This window comes from Seriola dumerili, unplaced genomic scaffold (genome assembly GCF_002260705.1).
Source record: "Seriola dumerili isolate Sdu_G_001 unplaced genomic scaffold, Sdu_1.0 BDQW01000110.1, whole genome shotgun sequence".
Classification (NCBI taxonomy): domain Eukaryota; kingdom Metazoa; phylum Chordata; class Actinopteri; order Carangiformes; family Carangidae; genus Seriola; species Seriola dumerili.
The window spans coordinates 8,230,213-8,253,714 of record NW_019174365.1 but is presented as its reverse complement, the minus strand read 5'-3'; the positions used below and the strand labels follow the sequence as shown (position 1 = coordinate 8,253,714).

Sequence of the window (23,502 nt, the reverse complement as noted above, 5' to 3'; positions counted from 1 at the left end):
TGGAGTTCCCCTGCGACTACTACCAGTATTTTTTACTGATGATCTTTCCCGGAGCAGGTTTTAACAAAGAGGATCAACCTGTCGATACAGAACTAAATACTCACAGTTCACAGAGATTTTCTGACTTTTCTTTGTTTTCTTATGAATCTTTAAAGTAAAAATGTGTTTTTGCTTGCACAAACAAACGTCTTTGTGCACAATGCGCATGTGTGTATACCTGCTAAATAAGCCTGGAGAGGTCAGACTACACTGCGCAGCACAGTTTGTTGCCTTCACAGACAGGCACAGCAACACACACACACACACACAGACACACACACACACAGACACACACACACTCACTCACTGGGGTTTCAGTGACAGAGCCAGCGACAGAGTGAGTTAGGGTGGGAAAGAGAGAGGAGGGTGGTGTGGGAAAGTTGGTGCTGAAGACGACAGAGCTACACAGAACTGGAGATAGTTATGTGAAATATTTTTGACTGCACAAGTATTGATCCAGATTGCTGACCTGAATTGCCTCTTGATATATGCAGACAAACAAACGCACATTCACATCTTGCTCTTTTTTTTCTCTCTCACACACACATACACAAAACTACAGTCTGACACGGCCATCTGAGCATGATTTCTTTTCTTTCATGATTTGCTGTAAATCAATGAAAGCCTTAAATGTTTCATTCATTTTAGAGTGAGTAGAGAGAAGAAGAGAGAGAGAGAGAGAGAGAGAGAGAGAGAGAGAGAGCAAAAGAGAAGAAGAGGGGGAGAGACAGAAAGGAAAGAAGGAAGGAGGAAAAGAGAGGAGACTAGATGAGGAGAATGGAAGACAAAGAAACAGAGGAAGAAAGTTAACGAAAGGCAGAGAGGAAAGAGAGAAAGAGAGTGTGGAGGGGAGTTAACAGTCCACTCACGTCCTTAACAGAATCTAAGCTTTGAATCTTGGAACTCAAATCAAATAAAACTGAAATAAAGCCAGAAAGTTTCACACCACCACTAAAATCAACCAAACCTGAAAGGATTCCCAGGCCAAGTTTTCAACAAAAAAAAAAAAAACAAAATCTAGGATTTAATTGTAAGGTGCACAGAACAAAGAGCCATGGTGTTAGGGGAAAGAAATTACTAGCTGAAACAAACTAGTCAATCTCACGGTAACTCTTAACACCCGAACCCTCTCACCTAGCTGCTGACACATCTCTGAGGCACAGAAGCATACACAAGAACTGTTGGTTGCTGAAGATGAGCCATTGTTTTGCTTTAGAAAAGTGTTTTTAGCTGTTTGTGTTAAAGCATGTGTGTCCTTGCACAAACGTGTGTGTGTGTGTGTGTCTGTATCTGTGGACTTAAATTAAGGTCTGTATTAAACTCAGAGGATGTAGGGGTTGTGGCCCTGAGGTTGAGTTAATGTTACACGCTCAGTGCCAGGTAGGATGTGACGGATCTTAATAGCTAATAAGGCAAGTTAATAAACACAAATGGACTTGCATTCGCTTCCCTGAGACCAGCCCCGAGTGAAATGTGTGCATTTCTGACCCAAAAAGAGAGAGATAGCGGTAAGCATCAGCACTGTATTACAAATACTTGACTTCACATCTTTCAGTGTAAGATATCAAGGCACAAACCGTTGATACACATTTGTTATGTAAAGGATGTAATAGACCTTACTCCACAGTATCTCCTTACAAGCGGACACCATTTCTACTGTAGGTCTAGGGTAAAATGATGTAGACTCCTTGTACGGCTGTGATTTAAACTTACTATTCTCAAATAAATGATTTAAGAAATACATTTTTGTCTGCTAAGAACCCAACAAAGAATCACATTTAAGTACAATGCATAAAAACAAAGGATTCAAACTGCTTTAACTTTTTGTTGTGCTTTAATTGTAAATGTGATCTTTTGCTTCTTTTTCCATGGAAATAAATCCACTTCAGTGTGTGTGAGATAGATGCTGCTGTTGACAGCGTTCGAGGGGAAGTCGGATTAGATCAGCACACGTGTAGAATGAATGATATAAACTTCATATATCATGTTTGTCTGCGCGAGAGCGTAAGTGTGACAGAGCGAATAAAGTGAGTGAGTGAGTGAGTGAATGAGTCAGTCGGCGCACCGGTCCAAGTGTGCATGCATGCGTGCTCAGTGTGTGTATGGTGATGACAAACAGAGAGGCCACTGTGTCTTTGTTCAGCATCTGGAGGCATTTAAGTCTACTAGGTACAAGGTGTACTTCTGCTACACACACATTTTCACAAATTTCTACAAATAGTTAGACCTGTTTGGGTCTGCAGGAGATTCTGCTCAAAGCCCCAGCTTGAATTCGCCATTTCCCCCGGACGTCTCTTTTTCTTTTCTTCGACAATTAGTGAAAGGCAAGAGAGACTGACAAAGAAAAGAAGGAATTGGAGCAAGAATGGGTGAGGGAGACAGATAAGATGCACGAAGCTGCACAGAATTGATATTTTAAATGCATATATTTTATTGATGTTAAAGCCACATGTCATTTTACCATTTCAGTCCCTGTCAGTCATGCAGAAATCATGCTACTCACAAATAGGAGAGGTTGTGTATATGTTCTTAGATATTATAATTCTGGCTGTATTCTTAATTTTTGTGAGGGTGTTCATCTGTGTGAGCTTCCAGCTGTTTTCATATATACATCTTAATGTTATGGGGATTTTTTTTTTTTTTTTTTTTTTGTCTGCGTGGAGAGTTGTTGTGACAGGTTCCAAAGCACAGGAGATGCTAAACAGAAAGAGGGTAAATCTTCAATGAAATGTTTCATGTTCACAAGAGTCCAAGTTCTTGGTGTAGATGGTCAATTGATTTCGTTCGCTGGCTCGCACAAGAAGCACCAAAACAGTTTAATAAGCCAGGAAAAAGCCCGGTGTCGTGTACAGCATATATTGCTGGTCATTCAGCGACTCGCCAACAGGAAATGAAGGTGGTTTGTTGATGGATGATTCATTTCTTGTCAATCAGTTTCACTTACAATCCTCACAGTTTTGCCTTAATTCCATGTGATTTAGTGGAACACTGAGTCACTTTTTGGCAAGGGGCTTAGTGAAACTTTACCTGAGTGGTTAGAGGAAATCAGGCTGGGACTAATGCACTTTAAATTTAGTCATTTCAGGCATTTTCCTCAAAATGTGATCAATAAAGTTTTTTTTTTTTTTTTTTTTAACATGTCACATGCAGCCCATTAAAAGCTATTATGAATGAAAGCTTTCACATTTGAAATTGATTAAATTGTCTCTGGCCTTGAAAAGGAAACAAAAGCTAGAAAGCTAGTTACTAGAATCTTTGTTCAGTCTCATGGATGTTACTGTTTTGACTTCAGTGTGAATTACTGTCAAATTGAAGATAACCCTTAATGACAAAATCTATTTTTCAACACATGTTGAGTGCAGACTCGGTTTGGTTTGACAAATCCCAAAATACACTATTTATGTGTATATTTAAGCACAATTATTCTGTTACCATGGACGTACTTTCTCTGTTTTAAAAATGTTTTATTTATTCTAATTCATGTTTTTTTGTTGACGTAGTTAATTCACATGGTGCTTTTTTCTCTCTACAGGCGTGTCCATGCGTGTTGCCGTTGTCGACGCTGTGACTTCACGGCTCCTGATTCATCAGCCCTCCTCGACCATTTTAACTCTGTCCACTGTCATGACTCGTCTCCCTCATTAAGCTCATTGACAACGACCTCCTTACCCACCTCACTGACACCTTCATTAACACTGTCAGCCAATGGCTGCTCAGCTCCATCTACCTTAGCCATTAAAGAAGAGAGCAAGGGGGATCTTCGCCTCCTCTACTCCCTTGCACCGCCTGAGGGACGGTTGGCAGAGGGAGGCAGAGAAGAGGCAGGAGGGGTGGTAAAAAGTGAGGGAGGCGAGGAGAAAGAAAGAGAGCGGGAGAAAGGCTGGGTTCTTGGGGAGACGAGAGGAATCGGTGAAAGAGGAGGCGAGCAGGCCCACGGTTTACTCTGGGTGCCCAAGGAGCGAATGGGACCCGAAAGAGGAGTAGAAAGAGGAGCAGGAGGTGGAAGCCCCTCACTTTTCCCCTCCCCACTCCCACTGTCTTTTGTTTCAGCCAATCATGAGGCCTCACAGCAGAAAAGGGGCGTCGCCTCGCCTAGCATGGTTTACCTGGGAGACACCAAGTCATTTTTGGGAGATACCAAGTCATTTTTGGGAGACGCAAAGCTGTACGGAGGAGGAAGGCCAGGAGGAGCCGCTGCAGGTGGAGGTGGAGGGGAGAAGCAGAACCAGATGCCCCCTCAGCAGTACACAGGAGGAGGAGGAGGAGGAGGGAGTGGAGGAGGGAGTGGAGGTGGTGGAGGACAGGAGGGAAAAGGAGGAGCTGCTAAAGAGGAGTCCCAGTCCCTGCTACGGGTAAGGTGTCACATGTGCACACACTCCTACCTTCCTCTGTTTCACACTTGACTTATTCTCTCATTTAGCCAAGTCTTCCTTCCTTGTCTCATTTACTCCCTGATTTGAGCTTTTAGCTCTGAATGAAGGCCTCTGTACCCAGATCCTACCTGCTGAGAGCATTAGTTGATGGAGTGATGCTATTAATACGCCTTTATCTTCATTTCCTTTGAATCGCATGTGAGGATTAGACCCCATGCAGTGAGCGGCTGCAATGAAATCTGTAATTCTTCCATCATATTTAGAGTACTTATTCAGATTTCTGTAGGCGTACCAAGTGTGTACGAGTGCCCCCACATGCTCGTGTGTGTTCATATCTGTTTGAGCTTTTGTCCTTGCACGTATGATTCCATGACATAATTGTCTTTCCCATAAGTTACATTCATTTTTTATTTTTTATTTTTTTTCATTTTTATATTTTAACTCACAACACTCACTGAGAAACTTGCCTGTTGCTTTGGCTACAGGGAGGCAAACTGACAGTTCCCATGGTTACCACCTGTCAGTCAGTTCCCTCACCCTACTTTGTGGCCCACAATGCTTTTCACTTCACAGTGATGTCATGGACTGGCAGGAACAGATTGTGGTTTGCCAGCACCGCAGAGCTTATTGGCTATGATCACATTAGATCAGAATAGACTGAAGTGTGTGTGTGTGTGTGTGTGTGTGTGTGTGGGGGTGGTGTCAGGGCACCGACATGGGTCTATGTAAGTGGTAGTATTGAGTGTGAGAGTGGTGTTCCTAGTGTGTGTATGCACATTGTGTGTAATTTGTGTGTATGGCCTCTTTGTACAAGTTGTGGGTTGGCCTGTTGCATATGTGTGTACGTGTACGCGTGTGTGCGTGTATGTGTGTGAGGTGTTGGCAGTAACTTGGCAGACTGGGCAGGGTGGGGCAGCAAGAGGTTTACTCATTATCGTGGGTGGGGCAGTGTGTGTCTGTGAGAGAGCGGGAGAGAGTTGGACGAAGAGAAGGACTGCATGCGTGAGAGAGAGAGGGAGGAAAACTAAGATGAAGATAGGGAGAGTCAGATAGAGATAATAGTGTGTCGCAAAAAAGTTCAACATTTCCCCTTTTGTCTCATTAAAGAAAGAAATAGTTGAAGAAATTCTTGTTGTAACTTTGCTGAAAGTCATAACTTCTAATTTTTACATTTCTGTTAGTGTACAGATGAAACAAACAAGAGACAATGAGTTCATTGGTGAGATTTATTGGCACCAGGACAAGCTTACAGTCACCCCTGGCTCCAGGTCTTTATGCTGAGCTTGGCAAAATACATCTCGACTTCACACTTAAGCCTCAAATAAGCACATTTTCCAAAATGTTCAATTATTCCTTTAAATAGAATTAAAGTTGAAAAAAAGTTGATCTTATTCCTCAGTGTCTGATAGCATGAAAGGTATATTCCTCCTTAGTGTTCTTTAGCTCTTTATTGAAGTTATGCAGTGTTTACACAATAATCAAATGCAAGAGTCTTTTTTTTTTTTTTTTTTTTTTTAGCTACACCGTTCCATCAAAATATTCAAAACCAACTTCTCTCAGTTTAAAAAGAACTTTTTGGCTGCACATCATGAGTTTGTAACAGTTGACCCACCAGCGGGTCAGTTAGGGTTGAAGCGCAACTTTTACTTTCAGTGTCCACTAGGGTCAATGTGTGACTGTATGGATGGAGAATGTATCTGCATACATAGACACCTAGTGTTGTGTAAAACCACATCTGCTGTCCGAGTCCGTCGGGGCCTTACGGAGTTAAAGCGTTCAGTAAGTGAGTGTGTGTAAAGGTGAGGTGAAGAAAGAGAGGAAGGGAAGAAACAAACAATTTAACAACTTATTAGAGAGGAGAAGCTGAGCATGACTCATTACTTAAATAGCTTAATAAGATATGGCCCTTGCTGCTATCTTTCTCCCTCCTCTCACAACAATATAAATTCTCCGTTTCCATGGCGTGCACTGACACGTCACACACAAACACAGATATACCGCATATACACATGCGCACACAGGCTGGGGTTGACTCATCATTGGGCAGGGTTAGGGAGGGGTGCTAATGCAAAGGATCATCTGAAATAGCTTAGTACACACGCGCACATACACGCACGTATATGGACACTTTAAGATACACACACACACACACACACACACACACACACACACACACACACACACAGAGGCGTTCAATTTAAATTTGGCCTTTGACGCAACAGGGCAGAGTCTGAAATGTAAAAGGTGAATCCGCCCAAAATACAAATTGACTCTGTAAATGGCAAGTGAGAAGTGGAGAGAGAGAGAGAGAGAGAGAGGGCTAGGAGAGGATGGAGGGAGGGTTGAGAGGAGGAGGAGGAGGAAGAGCAATGATGGAAGGATGCGGGGAGTGGGTTAGTATGGAGGAAGCAAAGGATTAAAAAGAGACAAAAGCAGAAACAAATGGTCAGAGTCATATTTCATCTAAACGTCTGTGCGTGTGTTTTTTTTTTGTTTTTTTTTCTTCCCTGACGTGTTTGTGTGTTTCCCTCTTCCTTGCTTGTTCTCTCTGTTCTCCTCTGCATCGATCTGTCTCTCCCCTTTTCGTTTCATTCTTTTTCTTTCATTTCCCTTCTTTTCTTCAAAGGACAACTCACCTGACACACAGGGATCGATACACACACACACACACACACAACACACACACACACACACACACACAAAAGCTTTCGGGCACACACACACATACAGGATCGGAGCTCTTAGTATTCTGGTATGTGAGGCGTTTTGCTTTGTAGAGAGGAGAATATTTTCTTTTGAAAGGCCTGATCTATAATTGCTGCATAGTGTTGCCTTGTTGAGACATTGCTGCGCTATTGGCTTTGTTTTCGTAGTGATTTATTAGATTGAAGACATTTTCTCAGTTTGAAATTTTATTTTCTGGCTGTTTGACTGACTGTATGAGACAAGGGTAGAGAGCGCATGAGGTTTGGAGATGAAATTAACGTAAAAGCTCCGTTGACGTTTTAGTTTATAAATGGAATGAGACAGACTTTGAGTAATGGTGGTTTTTCGAGTTAAGCAGGGCTGAGAAGGGTCCAACTCTGAGCCAAACATATGTGAACATATGTGTATATACCCAAACATATGTGAATCGACCCAAAATTTAGATCATCTAATAAATCCCAGACTGTTTTCAAAGGGAACTCCACCTCAAGGACAGCAGAGAAGAGTAGATAAATGGATGCACGCAGGGAGAGGAAGGAGTTGTGGATTTGACCTTAACAACACAATATAATTGTCTTCATCTTATGTGGTCATAATGCAGTACTGAAATGTGAACCTTCGGGGTTTTAACAGTCCCATGCGTGACATTCAATTCCATTAGAGTCGAGAGACAGACAGAGAAAATACAGAGACGAACTCAGAGTGATAAACGGGAATGTGTGCTTTCAGCAGATCAGAGAAGAGTTTCATTAAAGTTTTTCTCGTTTACATTTCTGCCCGACGGAGCTAATTATGTTTAAAAGACACACACACAAGCGCGCACACACACACACACACACACACACACACTTGCACACACACAGCTGTATTTCCATAAAGTTCTCATTACTTAGCGTCCTATTTCCCTTCTTCGCTTTTCCTTGCGTAAACTCATGTGTGTCAGTGTACATGTGCATCTGTGTGCACGCTTTCCGCTGCTTGTGTACTTAATTATGTGCGATGTGTCTGCATTTGCATTCTGAGTGTGTGAGAGTGTGAGAGTGTATGCGTTTTGTAAGGAAATTAAAGCATGAATTGAACTTATTTTCCGTGCTTATAATTTAACATCAATTTATATCCGCTACAGGAAATTATTTAGCTTATGCTCCACTCAGTGTGTGTGTGTGTGTGTGTGTGTGTGTCACTTTGTGTTTGTGTTTAGTGCTTTTAAAGACACAAAAAAAGAGGGGGATAAAAATGATGTAAGTGATGTAACTTTCAATGTACACTCGTGCTTTTTACAGTTTCCTGTTCAGGCCTTATATTTCTTTGTTACCTTTCAGTGTAGCAGAAGAAATCAGTAGAGAAGTGCTCTCACAAAAAAATATAGTAATAATGACATTTGTTTCAAAACCTGGAAAGGAAAAAAGAGCTGATGAAATTTTGGTGAAAACATGTGGACCTCACTGATCAGCCACTATTATCACATATGCAGTATATCGCTTTTGGCATAAACTGCAACACAGAAATGCCAAAAATATAAGTAATTGAAAAGGAGTGAACGAGCTCTGACCAGTTTATTTTACAACTATAAAATCCACACAGTACATATTTTGGTCGCAGTTCTTTAATAACCAAAGAAAAGGGTCCTATTCAAAAATGTCTGTTTACATGATGTGTTTATTTGTTTAGAATGAGAGCATTTAACTCTCACATATTGATGTCAGACTCAGGTTCCTCAGAAGTTGGGATCTTGACTTGACCTTCTCAGACAATTGCACAGTGCTGGCAGACGCGCACAATGGCCGCCACCCAGTCAGCTCCTTTTGACCCTCGCTGTTTCATTCCTTTATTTGCTGATCTGGAAAATTTGGCTGGAGCTGAGTTTAGGTGACAATGCATCGAGCAATTGCTCTGCTAGTGTGCTGGATATGCTTCAATACAAGCCCCAAGCTGCTCCAACAGCCATTAAACATCAATACGGTAGAATAGTTTGGAGCAGTGTGAGCTTTTTTTTTTTTTTCTTTTTTGCAGACATCCCTATAAGTGGAGCACGTACACATGGATGTGTATAGAGAGTTGGCATCCTACATGCAGGCCACTATGGAAAAGAAATGACTTTATTCTTTCTAGTCACTGAGGTGCAGTTTGTCTGTGTTTGCATATGTATGTTCTTTCGTCTGTGTGTGTGTGTGTGTGTGTGTGTGTGTGTGTGTGTGTGTGTGTGTGTGTGTGTGTGTGTGTGTGTGTGTGTGTGTGTGTACATGTGTGTGACCGTGTGAGAGACTTACTGAGTATCGCCAAACTGCTCTCCCACTTCTCTTTCTCTCTCAGAAAACACACACACACATACAGACAGAGTTGTCTGTTCTGGGCTTTCAGTTTGTTTGTGTAGCAGTCACATTTTCCATCAGACACCAGACTCAAATAAACATTAGCCATGCTGGAAAGAAGAAAGACAGCCAAGTGTCTCTACATGTGTGTGTGGTCTGTGTATGTGTGTCTGTGTGGTAGTGTATGAGTGTTTGGTATATGCGCTAGGTGGTAAAGTCCAGGCTGTGTTTAGGGTAACAGAAACATAATCAGACAGCCAGTTTGCTGTAATTTTGACCTGTGTCTGTCTGTTTGTCTAGTCTGTGAAAAACTGTAGGATAAGCGTGTGTCAAGAGTGTGTGTGTGTGTGTGTGTGTGTGTGTGTGTGTGTGTGTGTGTGGGTGTGTGTGTGTGTGTGTGTGTATCTGCTCGATGGGCGTGTGTGTGTGTACATGTCATAGTTATGACCCGTGTGTGGCTTTACGCTGTGTGACAGTCCACAGCAGTCTCATTGTCTGCTAGGAATATTACATTTGGCTTGAAAAACAAATTACACCATTTTAACCACATTTAAACCCATTTTGGCTATTCCACACATGCCACGCTCACACACATATTACAGCTGACAACATGCGTAGTGGGAAGGTGACAGCTTGGCATTTTTGGCTCACGCAAATCAAAAATTAGCTTATTTGCTTTACTGTCTTGGCTCATGTTTGGATGTTAATCCTCTTTTCAAGGGTGCTTTGAATTGTCTGATTGACTGATTGTGACTCGGGTTTGAAAAAGACATTTGAAAAATCAAACGTTCCTACTCAACCTGCTTGGGAAACATGATTTTTTTTTTTTTTTTTTTCCCCCATCATACCACTTCCGAAAGTGTAAAGTCAGTCATCAGTCATAGAAAAGTACACTAAATTGACTTTAAAATCCCAGGATTTGGCAGTGTGGTTTTTCTTTGGGTTCGTTTTTTGGCAGCAGGGCAGCATAGTGATTAGTCAGATGTCCCTCAGCTAGAAGCTCGGGCTCAATCCCGTGTGTCTGAAGTGTCTCTCCTGCTGAGGTGTCCTTGAGCAAGACATTGAATCCCTATTTGCTCCAGGGCTGCTGCTGGGTAGCTGACCCTGTAGTCGGGCCTTCCTGAGCAAGGGAGGCAGCAAGATAAGGAATTACTCCTTCTGGGATCAGTGGAGTATAAAAAAAGCCTTTCCTGTGATTATTTAAACTTTACTGGCACTCAGTGAATTGTCCTATTTAAGACAAACCGCACCAATCTGGCACCAACCTAGGAAAAACCATTAAAAGTATTCATATAGTTTTGCACTGGCCTTTAGATTAAGTATTATTATATAAGAATCTTGATCTAAAATGCATGTATAGAACAAACAGAGCCAACCTTATTATTTTCTGAATGATGCAGTAGTTTATATCTCGTAATATCATGTAATGTGATATAATGAGTTTGACTTGAGCCTAACATGCCGTCTATTCAGATACCTTCTCATTCCAGTGAGTATTTCATTGGTTCAGACACACGTCGCTTACACACACGGCCTCTTCATTGGTGCAGCTGAGCGCCCATGACACAGATGTTCCACCCTCCCCGCCAGTGAACCGGCCAGGTGTTTTTCATCATGTCGACATGGCAACGGTAAAACACAGTGGTTATTTTAGCTCCTAGCTGTAATTTAGACGTTTACATCAATTACTGTTACAATCAACTTACACACACACTACTGGAAGGGTGTGTGTGTGTGTGTGTGTACGCATGTGTGCATATGTGTGTTCTTTTTATATTTATCTTTCAGTGTTTTGCCGCCGTGGCTTTCACATTACAGTCCCTCAGTTCTTGTATGTTTCTCTTTGTTGGTCTCTCTCCCTCTCTCTCGCTCTCTCTCTCTCTCTCTCTCTCTCTCTCTTTTTGTGTAAGGCGGGAGCAATTCACCACAGGCTTTATGTTTGTGTGTGCCTGTGCATGTGTGCGCACATGCAGACGTGCATATGCGTGTGTGTTCACACATGGAACCAATATTGAGGCCAGATGTTCATTTTGCTACAACAAGAACTCTACACGCAATGCTAGCCAGCTACACACACACACACACACACACACACACACACACACATACACATTCAGAAATGCATAGGGTACACCATTCTGGCAGCACTTGTGTAATTAGGAAGCTGATTGGTTAGATTAAATGTCCATCTGACCCCTGACCAATAGTTAATTTGAAAACCCTGCCAGCCTTCTCCCTTTCTCTGTCTCCTGGCTCGTCTCTCCTTTCCTTCCCTCGTCTCTTCTTTTAATCTGAGGTTCTTTCACACAATCAGGCCTTTTTGCCTTCGTAATGGTGACTGATGTAATTTGACAAAAGAGAAGAAAAGAGGTTGGAGAAAATGATGGTGAATAGTTTGTGTAAAACTGCTTCCAGTAAATGACTGAAAGTAGATTGACAAATGAGTACACGTGACGTTTTTTTATCCGCTGGTCTATGCAAACCATGTGATGTAAAAATATCCTGCTTAGTAGAAACACCTAATGAAGAACAATGTGCATCTGTTTAACATACACTAGCAGTTAACATTTCTTTGTCTTATTTGCTTTATAAGGCTTTTACTCTCCTGTGTCTTTGATATGTCTAGCTTCGAAGAAATATTTTGAACTCCACACATTTCAGTGGAAGTATGCATCTCCGAGCATTTAGGACAGGATGAGGGAGCTTTACGACACAGCTGCGAATTTTGTCACAGCATGCAAGGTGAAAAAAAATAAAATAAATAAGACTGAGAAGTTTCTTAACTTTTAAGGAGGCACATCGCAGATCACCTACATGATCCACCATGGCAAAACGATGAGTTATAAGAGGCCCAGTTAATTCAGTCAGAATCTCCAGTTGTTTGTGACACATCTAACATCTTTAATGCTTCTTTCATTTTGGCCAAGTTTGAGTATGCAAGGTGGGAGATCATCGTCGCAGCAGCACACCACCTTCACTGCGACGAAAAAGTCGATTTAGTGAAGAATGTAAAGGTGCAATGGCCGTATTCAGATTCACGTCACACAGCCTCACGCACATTCACTCTCAGACATATAAAGTGTAGGCACGCACACACACAGCCTTGACCAGTCATCTTGACACTTTAATCCACTGCACTTTAGGACACCTAGTCACACCCTGCTTTGGTGCTTGTGTGTGTGTGTGTGTGTGTGTGTGTGTGTGTGTGTGTGTGTGTGTGAGTGAGTGAGTGAGTGAGTGAGTGAGTGAGTGAGTGAGAGAGAGAGAGAGAGAGAAAGAAAGAAAGAAAGAGTGAGAAAGTGTGTATATCTCTGTGTGTTTGTGAGTGAGCAATGCCATGGCAACCTTGGCGGTCCAAGGCCCTCTTGGCGAGGAGGCAAGATTGCCCTGGGCACGTGCGCGTGCAGAAGTCTTTGCCAGTGTGTGTGTGTGTGTGCGTGCGTGCGTGCCGCGTGCGTGCATGTGTGAGTGGAATGTAAAGTGGAGATTTTCACTTTTAACTCCTCCTCAGTGGAAACACACATCCCACCATCAAACTTATGATACACGCACACACACCAGTGCCATGCATACTTGATATGGGGGTAAAGCCAGCAGAGAGGGTACATCAGTTTTCTCCCTTTTCCTCCCTCTATCTATCTCTCTGTCTCTCTGTTAACTCCTCCCTTATACTCGGTCTGTCTCCCCCTGTGTGTCCCCAGAGAGGTCTTCACTCATTAGGAATTCTCCACTAGTGTGTGCATGTGTGTGTGTCTCTGTGCAAGTGTGTTTATGGATTCTGCTCCTCTGGCATGATGCATCTTGTATACTCAATTTCCCTTAAGACTATTTCTCTTTTGTTCTCTCTCTCTCTTTCTCTCTCTCTCTCTCTCTCTCTCTCTCTCTCTCTCTCTCTCTCTCTCTCTGGCTGTACTACACAACAGGACCCGACACAACTCAGTACAGCTTCAACAGTTCAAGACTTGTTTGCCTTTTGTGTTCCTATGGTCCTGCGTAGCTCAGTGGATACTAGAGCCAAAGCTGAGGACATCATAGTGTGGTTGCACTGCGAGAGCCATGCTCTACCTTTCTGTCTTTACAGTTAAGAGGTTTTGATGAGAGCCATAGAGAGACTGAGTTACATTTTGGGCTTCATGCCGCTGCTTGTTCAAATACATCATAACACCATAACACGCAACAACCAATGTCTCCCACAGACGACACAAATGAAGCTCTTTGTGAGCAGTTGGAGCAGAAATTTAGGGCGTCTTTTGTAAATATTGAATATTGAATATGCCCAAAATGGGGCCTGAAAAAGTTCACACTTGTGGAAACTGTGACTGACGTGTAGGAACTTTTTGGAGACTTTGAGACTGACGGAACAAAAATAGCCGACATAAAGCCATACATATTTAATTTTACTCCATATCAAATTACATAGCTCTTTAATAATTATACCCTGTATTTTCTCAAATGTGAAATCCAGACCTGAACACAGTTTAATGTTTGTTTTCAGAAGTCCTTCTCATTTGAGACAAAGGTTAAAGGTCTTCATAGCTGTCATAGTATGTTGAAATCGAATCAGGTTGGGATTTTATTTTATTTTATTTTTTTTACCCCTTGCATTGCTACCATTCTCTTGTTGTTTCCAGCCTGTCCCATTTTACAGCAGTGCCACAGTGGTACAAGAAAAGGCAGTCATCATAAAGCAAACTACAGAAAACTAATAACAAAGCCTAAAGAGACCTGTCAGTTTCAAGTAATGACCACAGAGGTGAGTAAGCTCTACTCCACAGATGAAAATCGGTTTAGTCATTACTCTCTTCATAGTCAGAAAGCAGACTTCCTAATGCTTCCTACTTGCAGTGCCAGTACGATGCCTCCTGTTGAGTAATTGCCACTGTGCTCAGAGCTTAAAGGATATGTGATGTCATAGTGACAGTTCAAAATAGTTTTGTAATCATTTTTAGTCTGAAAACTGCTGTTGCTTGTACATTTTGAATATTTGTGTTGACATAGCCCTCTTTTTCAGACTGTGAGCAGTTAAGAAAGTTCCATCTCAAACTCAAAGTGCATGCAACGGAAATTTAAATAACCAACTACATTACAGCATGTAATCAATTAAACGTGTTTGTTTTTCCATTAAGGAACACTATTATCACACTGCACAGTTTTTATTGAGAGAAAGAGACAAAAGGTGAGGGAGGAATGAATATGTTGTTAAACATCAGCTTAATAATAGTGCAATTTGTTTGCGTGATGTGTGTGTACTGTTAACTTGTGCTGTTGAAGATGCGTCATTGCTGCAGATGTTTGGCTTCTGAGGTTGTACGGACACACGCAAATGAGCGCACGCTCACACACGCGCATACACACACACACACACACACACACACACACACACACACACACACACACACACACTGACACAAACATTCACACAGTCAAGTCCCCTAGTCCCATCTATCCTGTTCCTTAATAGACCAGGTGCAGCCAAACAATGGGTGTGTGCACAGATGCCCCTGTGTTTTTGTGTGTGTGTGTGTGTGTGTGTGTGTGTGTGTGTGTGTGTGTGTGTGTGTGTGTCACTCTGAGCTGCTGCTGTACTCGTCCTTGAGCATGTTTTTTTTTATTTCATGTCGTCTTCATGATTTTTGCTGCATAAGCATCTAAAAACAAGATATGACTTATGAAAGTGGGTCTCGCAGAGCACACACACACATTTACTCACACAATGTTTATTGAGTCTGGCTGTATCTGTAGTCTTTGTTTATGTTTCCCATTAGAAGAAAACATAGCAACTGGCCTCATGTCCGTTCGGACCAGTAATCTCCTCTCTCCTCAGAAATGTTGGAACCATGATCCATCTCTCTAACTGTAACAGGATATTCTTCTGTTATTTAAGCCAAGTCTGATAGCATCCACATTCAGTCCTAGATGTATCCCTTTATTCTGAAGTTCGGTTCACTGAGATAACCAAACCCATTTTAGAGAGAAAATCATCTCTGAAAGTGGACACATGTTATTCCTTTGATCTAACACAGCTCATAGATGAAGAACAACTCTCTGTCTCTCAAAGCCACAGATCTGAGCGGGTTTAATGTGTGATGCTACCAAGAGACGTGTGAACTTTCCTGACAATAAATAGGAGACTGACAGTAAAAAAATAAATAAATAAATAAGTGTAATAGTTTAGTTTTGTTATTTTTTTTCTTGTCTACTTGCTCTTAAATGATTATTCTGGTGTATCTCTACTTGGATCTTATTTTCATAGGTTTGGTCCCGATTTCCGTCAACAACAGTATACCTGGTCACCAAGTTAATATCTGACATTTCTGCTAAAAATAAGTCAGACAAATCAAGAAATATGAGCAGTTGGATGATCATACAAATTTTAAACGAAGCCCCAGGTTAGCCAGACCTATTTCGAAGAAAAGATGTAGATGAATGATAAAATTATTACTCAAACTCTCTGTTTGAGTCATCCAACACAATTTACAGACAGATTTTCGGGCTCAACTCTGACCTACCTTACAATCAATTTTCCTGTGCAATGAGGGTTTTTTGATATAATTTCTGCTCACTTTTAGTTTTACCACCTGTCTGCTCATCTAAGCACACATACCTCTCACCCTGGTTTGTTTTTTAGTTTTCGTTTAATGGTGCAGTGGTCCCAGACCTCAGCGATAACTCTGGTGAGTATAGTGTTATAATAACCGATGGTGGAATCTACAAAACTAAGATCCAAACTGTAATAAACAGGAATTATCTTCTTTGTCATCACAAGTAATATACAGGTATACAGGTGATCTGTAGAATTTCCTTTAATTCACCTAAAAGTTAAGTTTATATTAAGTTTCTTTTTTGTTTTTCCTTTTTTTTTACGAAATCAAATTTCTTGTATCCTGGAGGTGAGTTCACATCTTTATTTAAAATCATGCATTGTTTACATCCACATTTTCTCACTAGCAGTCTTCTCCTTCACCGCTTTTTTTAGTGCATTGCTGTGTTTTTTAGCACGTTACCACCAAAGACTATCAGTCAGTGGAATGGCATGAAATCCGCAACAGAATGTAAATAATACCCCAACAAAAAAAACCAAAAAAAAACAGAGGCCCCATCTTTAAAACGCGGCTCCATAGTGCTTCTAGCGGTCAAAAACTCAACAGGTACCTTTAATCACTGACTGCAGTTACGCAGTGGTTATAAATCTGCCTTTGAAGTGAACCAAATCAATATGACAGTGATACACGGTAAATCTGTTTGACTTCATTAGTTAATGTGTACAGTTAAAGGTTACATACATATGAATATGTATGACGCATGCAAACACACCCACAAACATGTACACCCTCGCGTGCCTTGCAAACATATGTGAAAGATCATCATCATTTAAAGCCCCTCATTTGCAGATCAACCAGGAAACAAGTGTTACATTACCTCAAGACCACCGAGTGAGTGAGCGGAAGACATAGGAAGAGAGAGAGAGAGAAAAGAGAGTGCCAAAGGAGACAAGAGTAAGAGTCAGAGGTACAGAGAGAGCAGCGAGAGATGACAAAGACATGAAAATGAGAGAGAAGACCGAGGGAGAAAGAGTAGAGAAAAATCAAGGCAGACAGAGAGAGAAAGGGGAGCAGCTGCCAAGCTCTGAGTGGGGTTAAGCATCACCACAAGTACAACCTAATAAGGTCTGGAAGTGTGCGCACACACACGCACACACACACACACACACACAGACTTGGCCAGTGTTCAAAATCAGTGTTTCTGCAGTAAGCAACAGTAAGCAGTAATTCACATCTGCCCCCAGAGCCTCTAAAGCTGAAGACTGTTGTGATGCATAATGTTGAAATCTTGTGAAGGAGTTTTCCTGTGCTGACCTTAAACTACATGAAAGTTGGAGCCATTTCAGCTGTAGACTCATTCCCAAGTCTAGTAGAGTCGCTTGGTCAGTGCTGTCTTACCAGCCTGTTTTTTTTTTTTTTTCTTTTTTTTTTTACCTCAGAGATGGCATCATACAGTTTTTTTCAGAGTACTGGACATCATCTGAATTGTTATTAACCAGTAAACCTTTTCCAAATGTCTTTGGTTATGGTGCAGCATCTTCAAAAATGTGTTATTTTATCCTTTTATCATAATTTCAGATGGCAGAGTGTTTGAGCTTTATTCATTTACCGAGATAGAAGAACTGGAGACTTGAGTAAGAAGACTGAGCATCTCTGTTACTAAGTTCTCCAAAACGCTCTATTTAGTGCTTATAATCTGTTTAAATAATGTTAAGCCCCAGCAGCATTTCACACCTGTTAAACAAGTTGAACCCCATACTGGACTGGCTCCATTATCAGGTAGAAATTACATTATCTGCTCTGAGCAAGAAGCAGTGATCTAGTTTTCAGGCCAAATACAAGAAAAGCTGAGAGAAACTAAGAGAGAAAAACTCTTAGGGATTCCTTGTTATTAGACAGTTCTTAATCGAATTTCAAGCCTTTATTGTTGTAATGTGCACGGTTTAGGTTACACTTTCACCACCTTTGTGTTTATGTGTCGTTTTTTTTTTTTTTCTTAGTCAGGTGTTTCAAAAGTTTAGTGAAACGGTTATACATACAGATACTGGCCGAAGGATGAAACGATACATTTTTGGTGGCGATCAATATCTGCATTTTCCACCTTCACATAGACTTCCATCTTTGGATGTTAGTCTGTCCATGTGCAATTTGAGAAGTACAAGTCTTCATGACAACTATAAAACAAACATGAACGTCACAGAGGCAGCTTTGCGAATCAGACAGCAACAACACTGTGAAAGGTCTAAACAAACTTAGCAAGTCGACCATTCCAAGCTAAATAATAGCTGTTGAGTCCCTTGCAAGCGCTAAGTGAGGAATCAGTGTTGACATTGCTGTCTGCAACGCCGCCCTCCTAAGTAACCCAAGAAGCCAAAATGAAAATCGTCAACTCCCACAGTATTCAGACAATAAAAATTAAATCACACACACACACACACTTAAACCAAAGTAGACGACTCCTGCTCGCTTGCTCCTTCCACCCCCACCCCACCCCCCTAACCCCGAGGCAGGAGAAAAGCAAAGGAGCCTTGCAAAACAAAATGAATGATGGGAGGATGGAGAGATAGGGGATAACTTTGTGTCTGCCCTCTCTCACTGAATGGTTATCACTTTCTCCCACTGAGTGCGCATTCTCGCTCTCTCTCTCTCTCTCGCTCTCTCTCGCTCTCTCTCTCCACTTCTCTGCTGAAGGGAGATTAAAAGCTGATAGGAGATTGCAAAGACATGTTGCACTCCTGTTCTGACACACACACACACACACACACACACACACACACACGCATACAGACGGTAACATTAGCTCTTGTATAGCTGGGAGCTCTTGATGTAAAACACATGTTCCTGCCTCGGCAGTGTGTGCCGGTGTGTCTACGGCTGTTTAAACCAACTTTATCGCTCCATCAGTTCAGAGACAAGGAACGATTCATTCAGAGAGAGAGAGAGAGAGAGAGGGGGAGAGGAGGGGGGTGGAAGGTAGAAGAGAGGGAGGAGGAGTGTGTGTGTGTGTGTGTGTGTATTGGAAGACGATGATTGACAGATTTTTTCAATTTCTCCCTTGTGTATTAATCAAACCTTTTGAATGTCAAAATACACAGTTATTCAGCCTATGATTATCCCACAAATCCATTGTTGTACAAGCATGATACCCTTTTTTTTTCATTTTAATGATAGATGACATTGACTCCTATATGTAGTAAATGTTTGACAATGTTCTCATAAATACATGTCTTTCCGTGGTTTCATTATTTTATCCAAAGGTAATTACACAGATGAAGTACAAATCATTTCTAAGCATTGTTTGTGTTTCTCTTTTGATCAGGTCAATCAAAAATCTGTCCTTAAACTAGATATGTCAGGGTGTTTTTGCTGCATACACTTTCCCAGGGGGGCAAGAAGCTGTTTAGGGATTTAAAGACTTTGTCTGTGTCTTTATTTCATTCCTCTATGATATTTGGAGTAGCCAAAAAAAACAGTCCCTGCTCAGGGGTTTGTTCTTTCTGGTGGTTCAGGGATTTCTGCGGTGGAATTTGCCGGGCTGAACGTAGCTAACTGGTCAAACAGACACTGTGGCAGCTACATCTTATGTACAGCTTTATTCACAAAATGCCACCAGGTTATGGAGAAGAATAGGCTTTTGTGATGATATACTGAATATTAATGTGAAGACAAGTTCTGCTGTCTTGGAGGTTCTACCTTGGAGACGGGTGCTCTGGAATTTTTAGTCTCCTTTTCCAATTCCGTATGTCTTTTTATTAATTCTTTCATTACATCCATTAAAGGATCAGATTAACCAGAATTACTCTTACATGTTGTTTGTTCCTTGTGTCAGAAAATAGCATTTCAATTGCTGCTGTCTTTTCTTAAATCCATTATCAGGCCTGATCATCACATTCCTTCAAATGAAGAAGAAAGTGCAAATGGAGCTTTTGGTTCCTGAGTTTAGTTCCTGTGGCTCCTCAGTAGTGGAAATTTTCAGTTAAAAAGTGCTAAAGTTTGATCCATGTCACCTGAATTGTAACTGTGGAACTGATCTGAAAAGGAACAACAGGGCCAAAGCAACGTCTGCTTTTGTTTGACCACCAACATGGGTTTAGTCTAGCCGAAAAGTGAAAATACAGGTGACTCCAGAATACACACATATTTTACACTCTGCTCTGTGTTGCATCAGGCTTCAAATTATCCAGTTTTGCTCCTAACAGCATTAAAAGAGAAAGAAAGAAATAACAGAGACAGCTACTTGCTTGAAAGGTATAATCCATCAAAGAAGAATCAGCAAATGAATGTATGAAGTTTTTTCTCGTCCTGGCTCGTGTGTTTACGTGGTGCCCTCAGTTTAGTTCTATTTTCATTCTCAGCGGTTTGATAGTAGTGTGTTACTGAAGCACTGGATCAAAACTGGGGTCACATTTTAACTAAATTGCAGAGTTCTGCACACATGTCAATAACATTTTGTTAAACCGATTGATAGGATGGTCAACCCCAGTGAGTGAAATAACAGAAAACAAATAGATTTGCTTGATAAAGGTTTCTTCTTGCCGCCAGTCGTTCTAGCAGACTGAACTCATCTACATTTAGATTCACCGGCCAATGTGTGTGGTCATCCGTGCCTTTGATTTAGAGTGTGTGTATTTGTTGTGTACGTGGGTGTGTGTGAGCTTTATTGACCGGCAGATGAAGGCTGTGTGTGTGTGATGAAAAGCAGGCGACCAGATGGACTTATGGGAAATAAAAACCTTTTATTTATTTATACCATTTGATTAAATGGCATTTGTTTCTGTCTCTTGGTGTGTATGTGTGTCCATGTGTGGTAATGTGTGTATGTGTGTGTGCCTTTAATGACAAATAGAATAGAGGGATCAGAGCAATCAGGTTTGAATGATTACTATGGGAACGAGGGAGAGAGACTGATAGGGAGGGAGAGAAAGTGAAGGAAAAGAGACAAAGTCTGATTACAGAATCAACAAATTCTTCCACATCAGCACAAAATTGAAAATATTGCTTCTGTTTGTTGATCTCTCTCTCTCTCTCTCTCTTTCATTCTTTCCTTCCTTTTGTCTGTTTCCAACCTTCTCTATTTGTTCACGTCCTGATGAGATGGATCCCAGTTTTTCCTAATTTACCATTTTTTTCTAATTTCTTTCTGCTTCTCTTCCTTTTTTTCTGTGCCCTTTTCTCTCCTTGTCTTTTCCTCTTATCCCCATCAATATATTTCTCTGCGTCAGTGCTTTTGTAATAGTGCCATTAATTACAGCTGGGTTTTTTTTTTGGTTTTTTGGTTTCTTTTACAGCCCCTGGATATGTTTCTCTTTTCTGTTAATAGTTGTTCATGCTGTATGAGCTCTTAGAAGTAACAGATATTGCCCATTACAATTGCTCACTGTTTTATCCAACCAACTATGGTTATTTTCATCCTTGATGAATCTGCAAATTATTTTCTTTATTAGTTCTAATTGAATAGAAAAACAGTGTCCCAACTTCCTAAAGTCCAATGTAACATCTTGTCTGACCAACTCCACTTACTTTAACTTATACTTACTTTAATGTAAGGCCAAGAGAAGAAGAAAATTTCTGCATTTGAGAACCTGACCTCAGATTTCATTTTTTGCTTCAAAAGTTAAACAGTTAATCAATTATCGAAACAGGTGTCGATTCATTTTCTCTCAAGTCAGCCAATCAGTTCATAGACTAATTGTTGCAGCTCTACAACCAACAGCTCAAATTCCAAAGATATTAAAACCTCCATGATGTAGCAAACAGAAAAGGTGCTTCATAACTTCATTATGTTAATTACTAGCAATTAATCAATAGTTGTGGCAGGTTCATTTTCTGTTGATTGATTCATTTATTCTTTGACTAATTGTTCTAGCTCTAATGGTCGTCGTGGGTGATCATATTGCATATAAGTACTCACTGCAGTGACTGTTTTTGAACAGGTGTCAAGTGCAGGTGTGGCTGAAAGATGCCTGTTTGGCTGATCTCATTGAATATTCGGGGATGTTCTTGTGCTTAACAGTGCAGCGTCCAAAGGTCACCATCCGTTCTTGCCCGTTCATAAATATTTGGTGTACATTAATTCCAGGTTGGGAACTGCAATGTTTTCTTATGGACCTTCCTCATTACTCTGAGTCAGGCTGTGGTTGTGTTGAGATTTAATTCCACAATCAGCCCCGCCATTTTGTAAGCAGCACAATACATAATAAACAATAACAAGTTTATCAAACAACTATCATTATTCAGTCACAGTAAATACACTTAAGTTAAATAAGTTTTGAAATGGTCAGTTGTACTTGGCAATAAAATCATTCATTTAGTTCTAAAAATAAACAAAGAAGTGTTTAATATTGTTCCATTTGTTTTGGTTGGATGTTTCATGGTAGGTAATGGCATGAGGGTCCACATCTGTATTCAGTTGCATGTCCTCATGTCTAGATTAAATTTGTAGCAGCAGAAGCTATAGCACACAGTGCATGACAGTTTTTGCATATATCATTTCAAAAACATTAGCATGCGCAGCAACTACCAGCGAGTGCTTTTGTAACTCAAATTACTGTGGTCCTTTTAATGTAAATGTAAAAACAGAATGACGAAGATTTAGCGTGATTTTGTGGAATTCTTTTGTCTTGGTTGATTTTCCTCATTAAGATAATTTTAGGTTGGATGCTTTTCTAGTCAAGTATCTTGGATCGTAGCTGAAATGATTTAGAAATGTGGCTCCCCAGAGAAGCTTAATGTAACTGCCTTTGCCTGCCAGTATACTCTGTGTCTGTGTGTGTGTGTGTGTGTGTGTGTGTGTGTGTGTGTGTGTGCGTGCGTGCGTGCGTGCGTGCGTGCGCGTGTGTGTGTGTGCGCACGCATGTGTGCGTGTGCGTGCAGTACAGTTAATGTGTAATGGCTGCAACTTACAGAGGATGTAGTGTGTGACTTCACAATGTATATCTGTCTACTGAACGCAGACTAACAACCTGCAGCTTGCTCAGCGCACTCAGTCTGGCGAGTGTGTGATTGGTTGTGTTCATGTGTGTGTTTGTGTGTGTGTGTGTGTGTGTGTGTGTGTGTGTGTGTGTGTGTGTGTGTGTGTGTGTGTGTGTGTGCATGTGTGTGTGTGTGTTCTATAAAAAAGAAACGAAAGACAAGGAGACAAGGAGTGTCTACATATGTTCCAGTGCAGATTCCAACCTCATAAATCACTTCAACTGGTGTTCAACAGTCAATCTCTGTCTCTCTCTCCCTCTCCCTCTCTTTTTTCCTCCCTCTCTCTCTCTCTCTCTTGGTAGAAACACACTGTTCTTCCTCTGCCAACAGGGAGATTTGTGTTCTGTGTCTCTGTCGTATAGGATTAGAGAAGAGACAGGGAGAACAGAAGGAAGGAAAGAGAGGGAGAACGAGGAGGAAATAGATAGAAAGAGGGATAAAAACAGAGGGAGGAAGGAAGACAGAGAGGGAAAGAGAGGAAAACAAGATTTTTGCCTTTTTCTTGGCTGTGTGTGTGTGTGTGTGTGTGTGTGTGTGTGTGTGTGCTTTCTCTTTTGG

At 41.1% G+C, this 23,502-nt stretch overlaps 1 protein-coding gene across 1 annotated transcript in view; it reads left to right on the top strand.

Annotated features, from left to right (window-relative positions):
- The window catches only part of trps1 (transcriptional repressor GATA binding 1), a 60,352-nt gene that overhangs the window by 10,889 nt on the left and 25,961 nt on the right, over positions 1-23,502 (top strand). The window contains exons 8-9 of the mRNA XM_022747146.1: positions 3,572-4,282; positions 4,340-4,391. Coding sequence (XP_022602867.1) covers positions 3,572-4,282; positions 4,340-4,391 — 763 coding nt within the window. The remainder of the gene's footprint in view (positions 1-3,571; positions 4,283-4,339; positions 4,392-23,502) is intronic.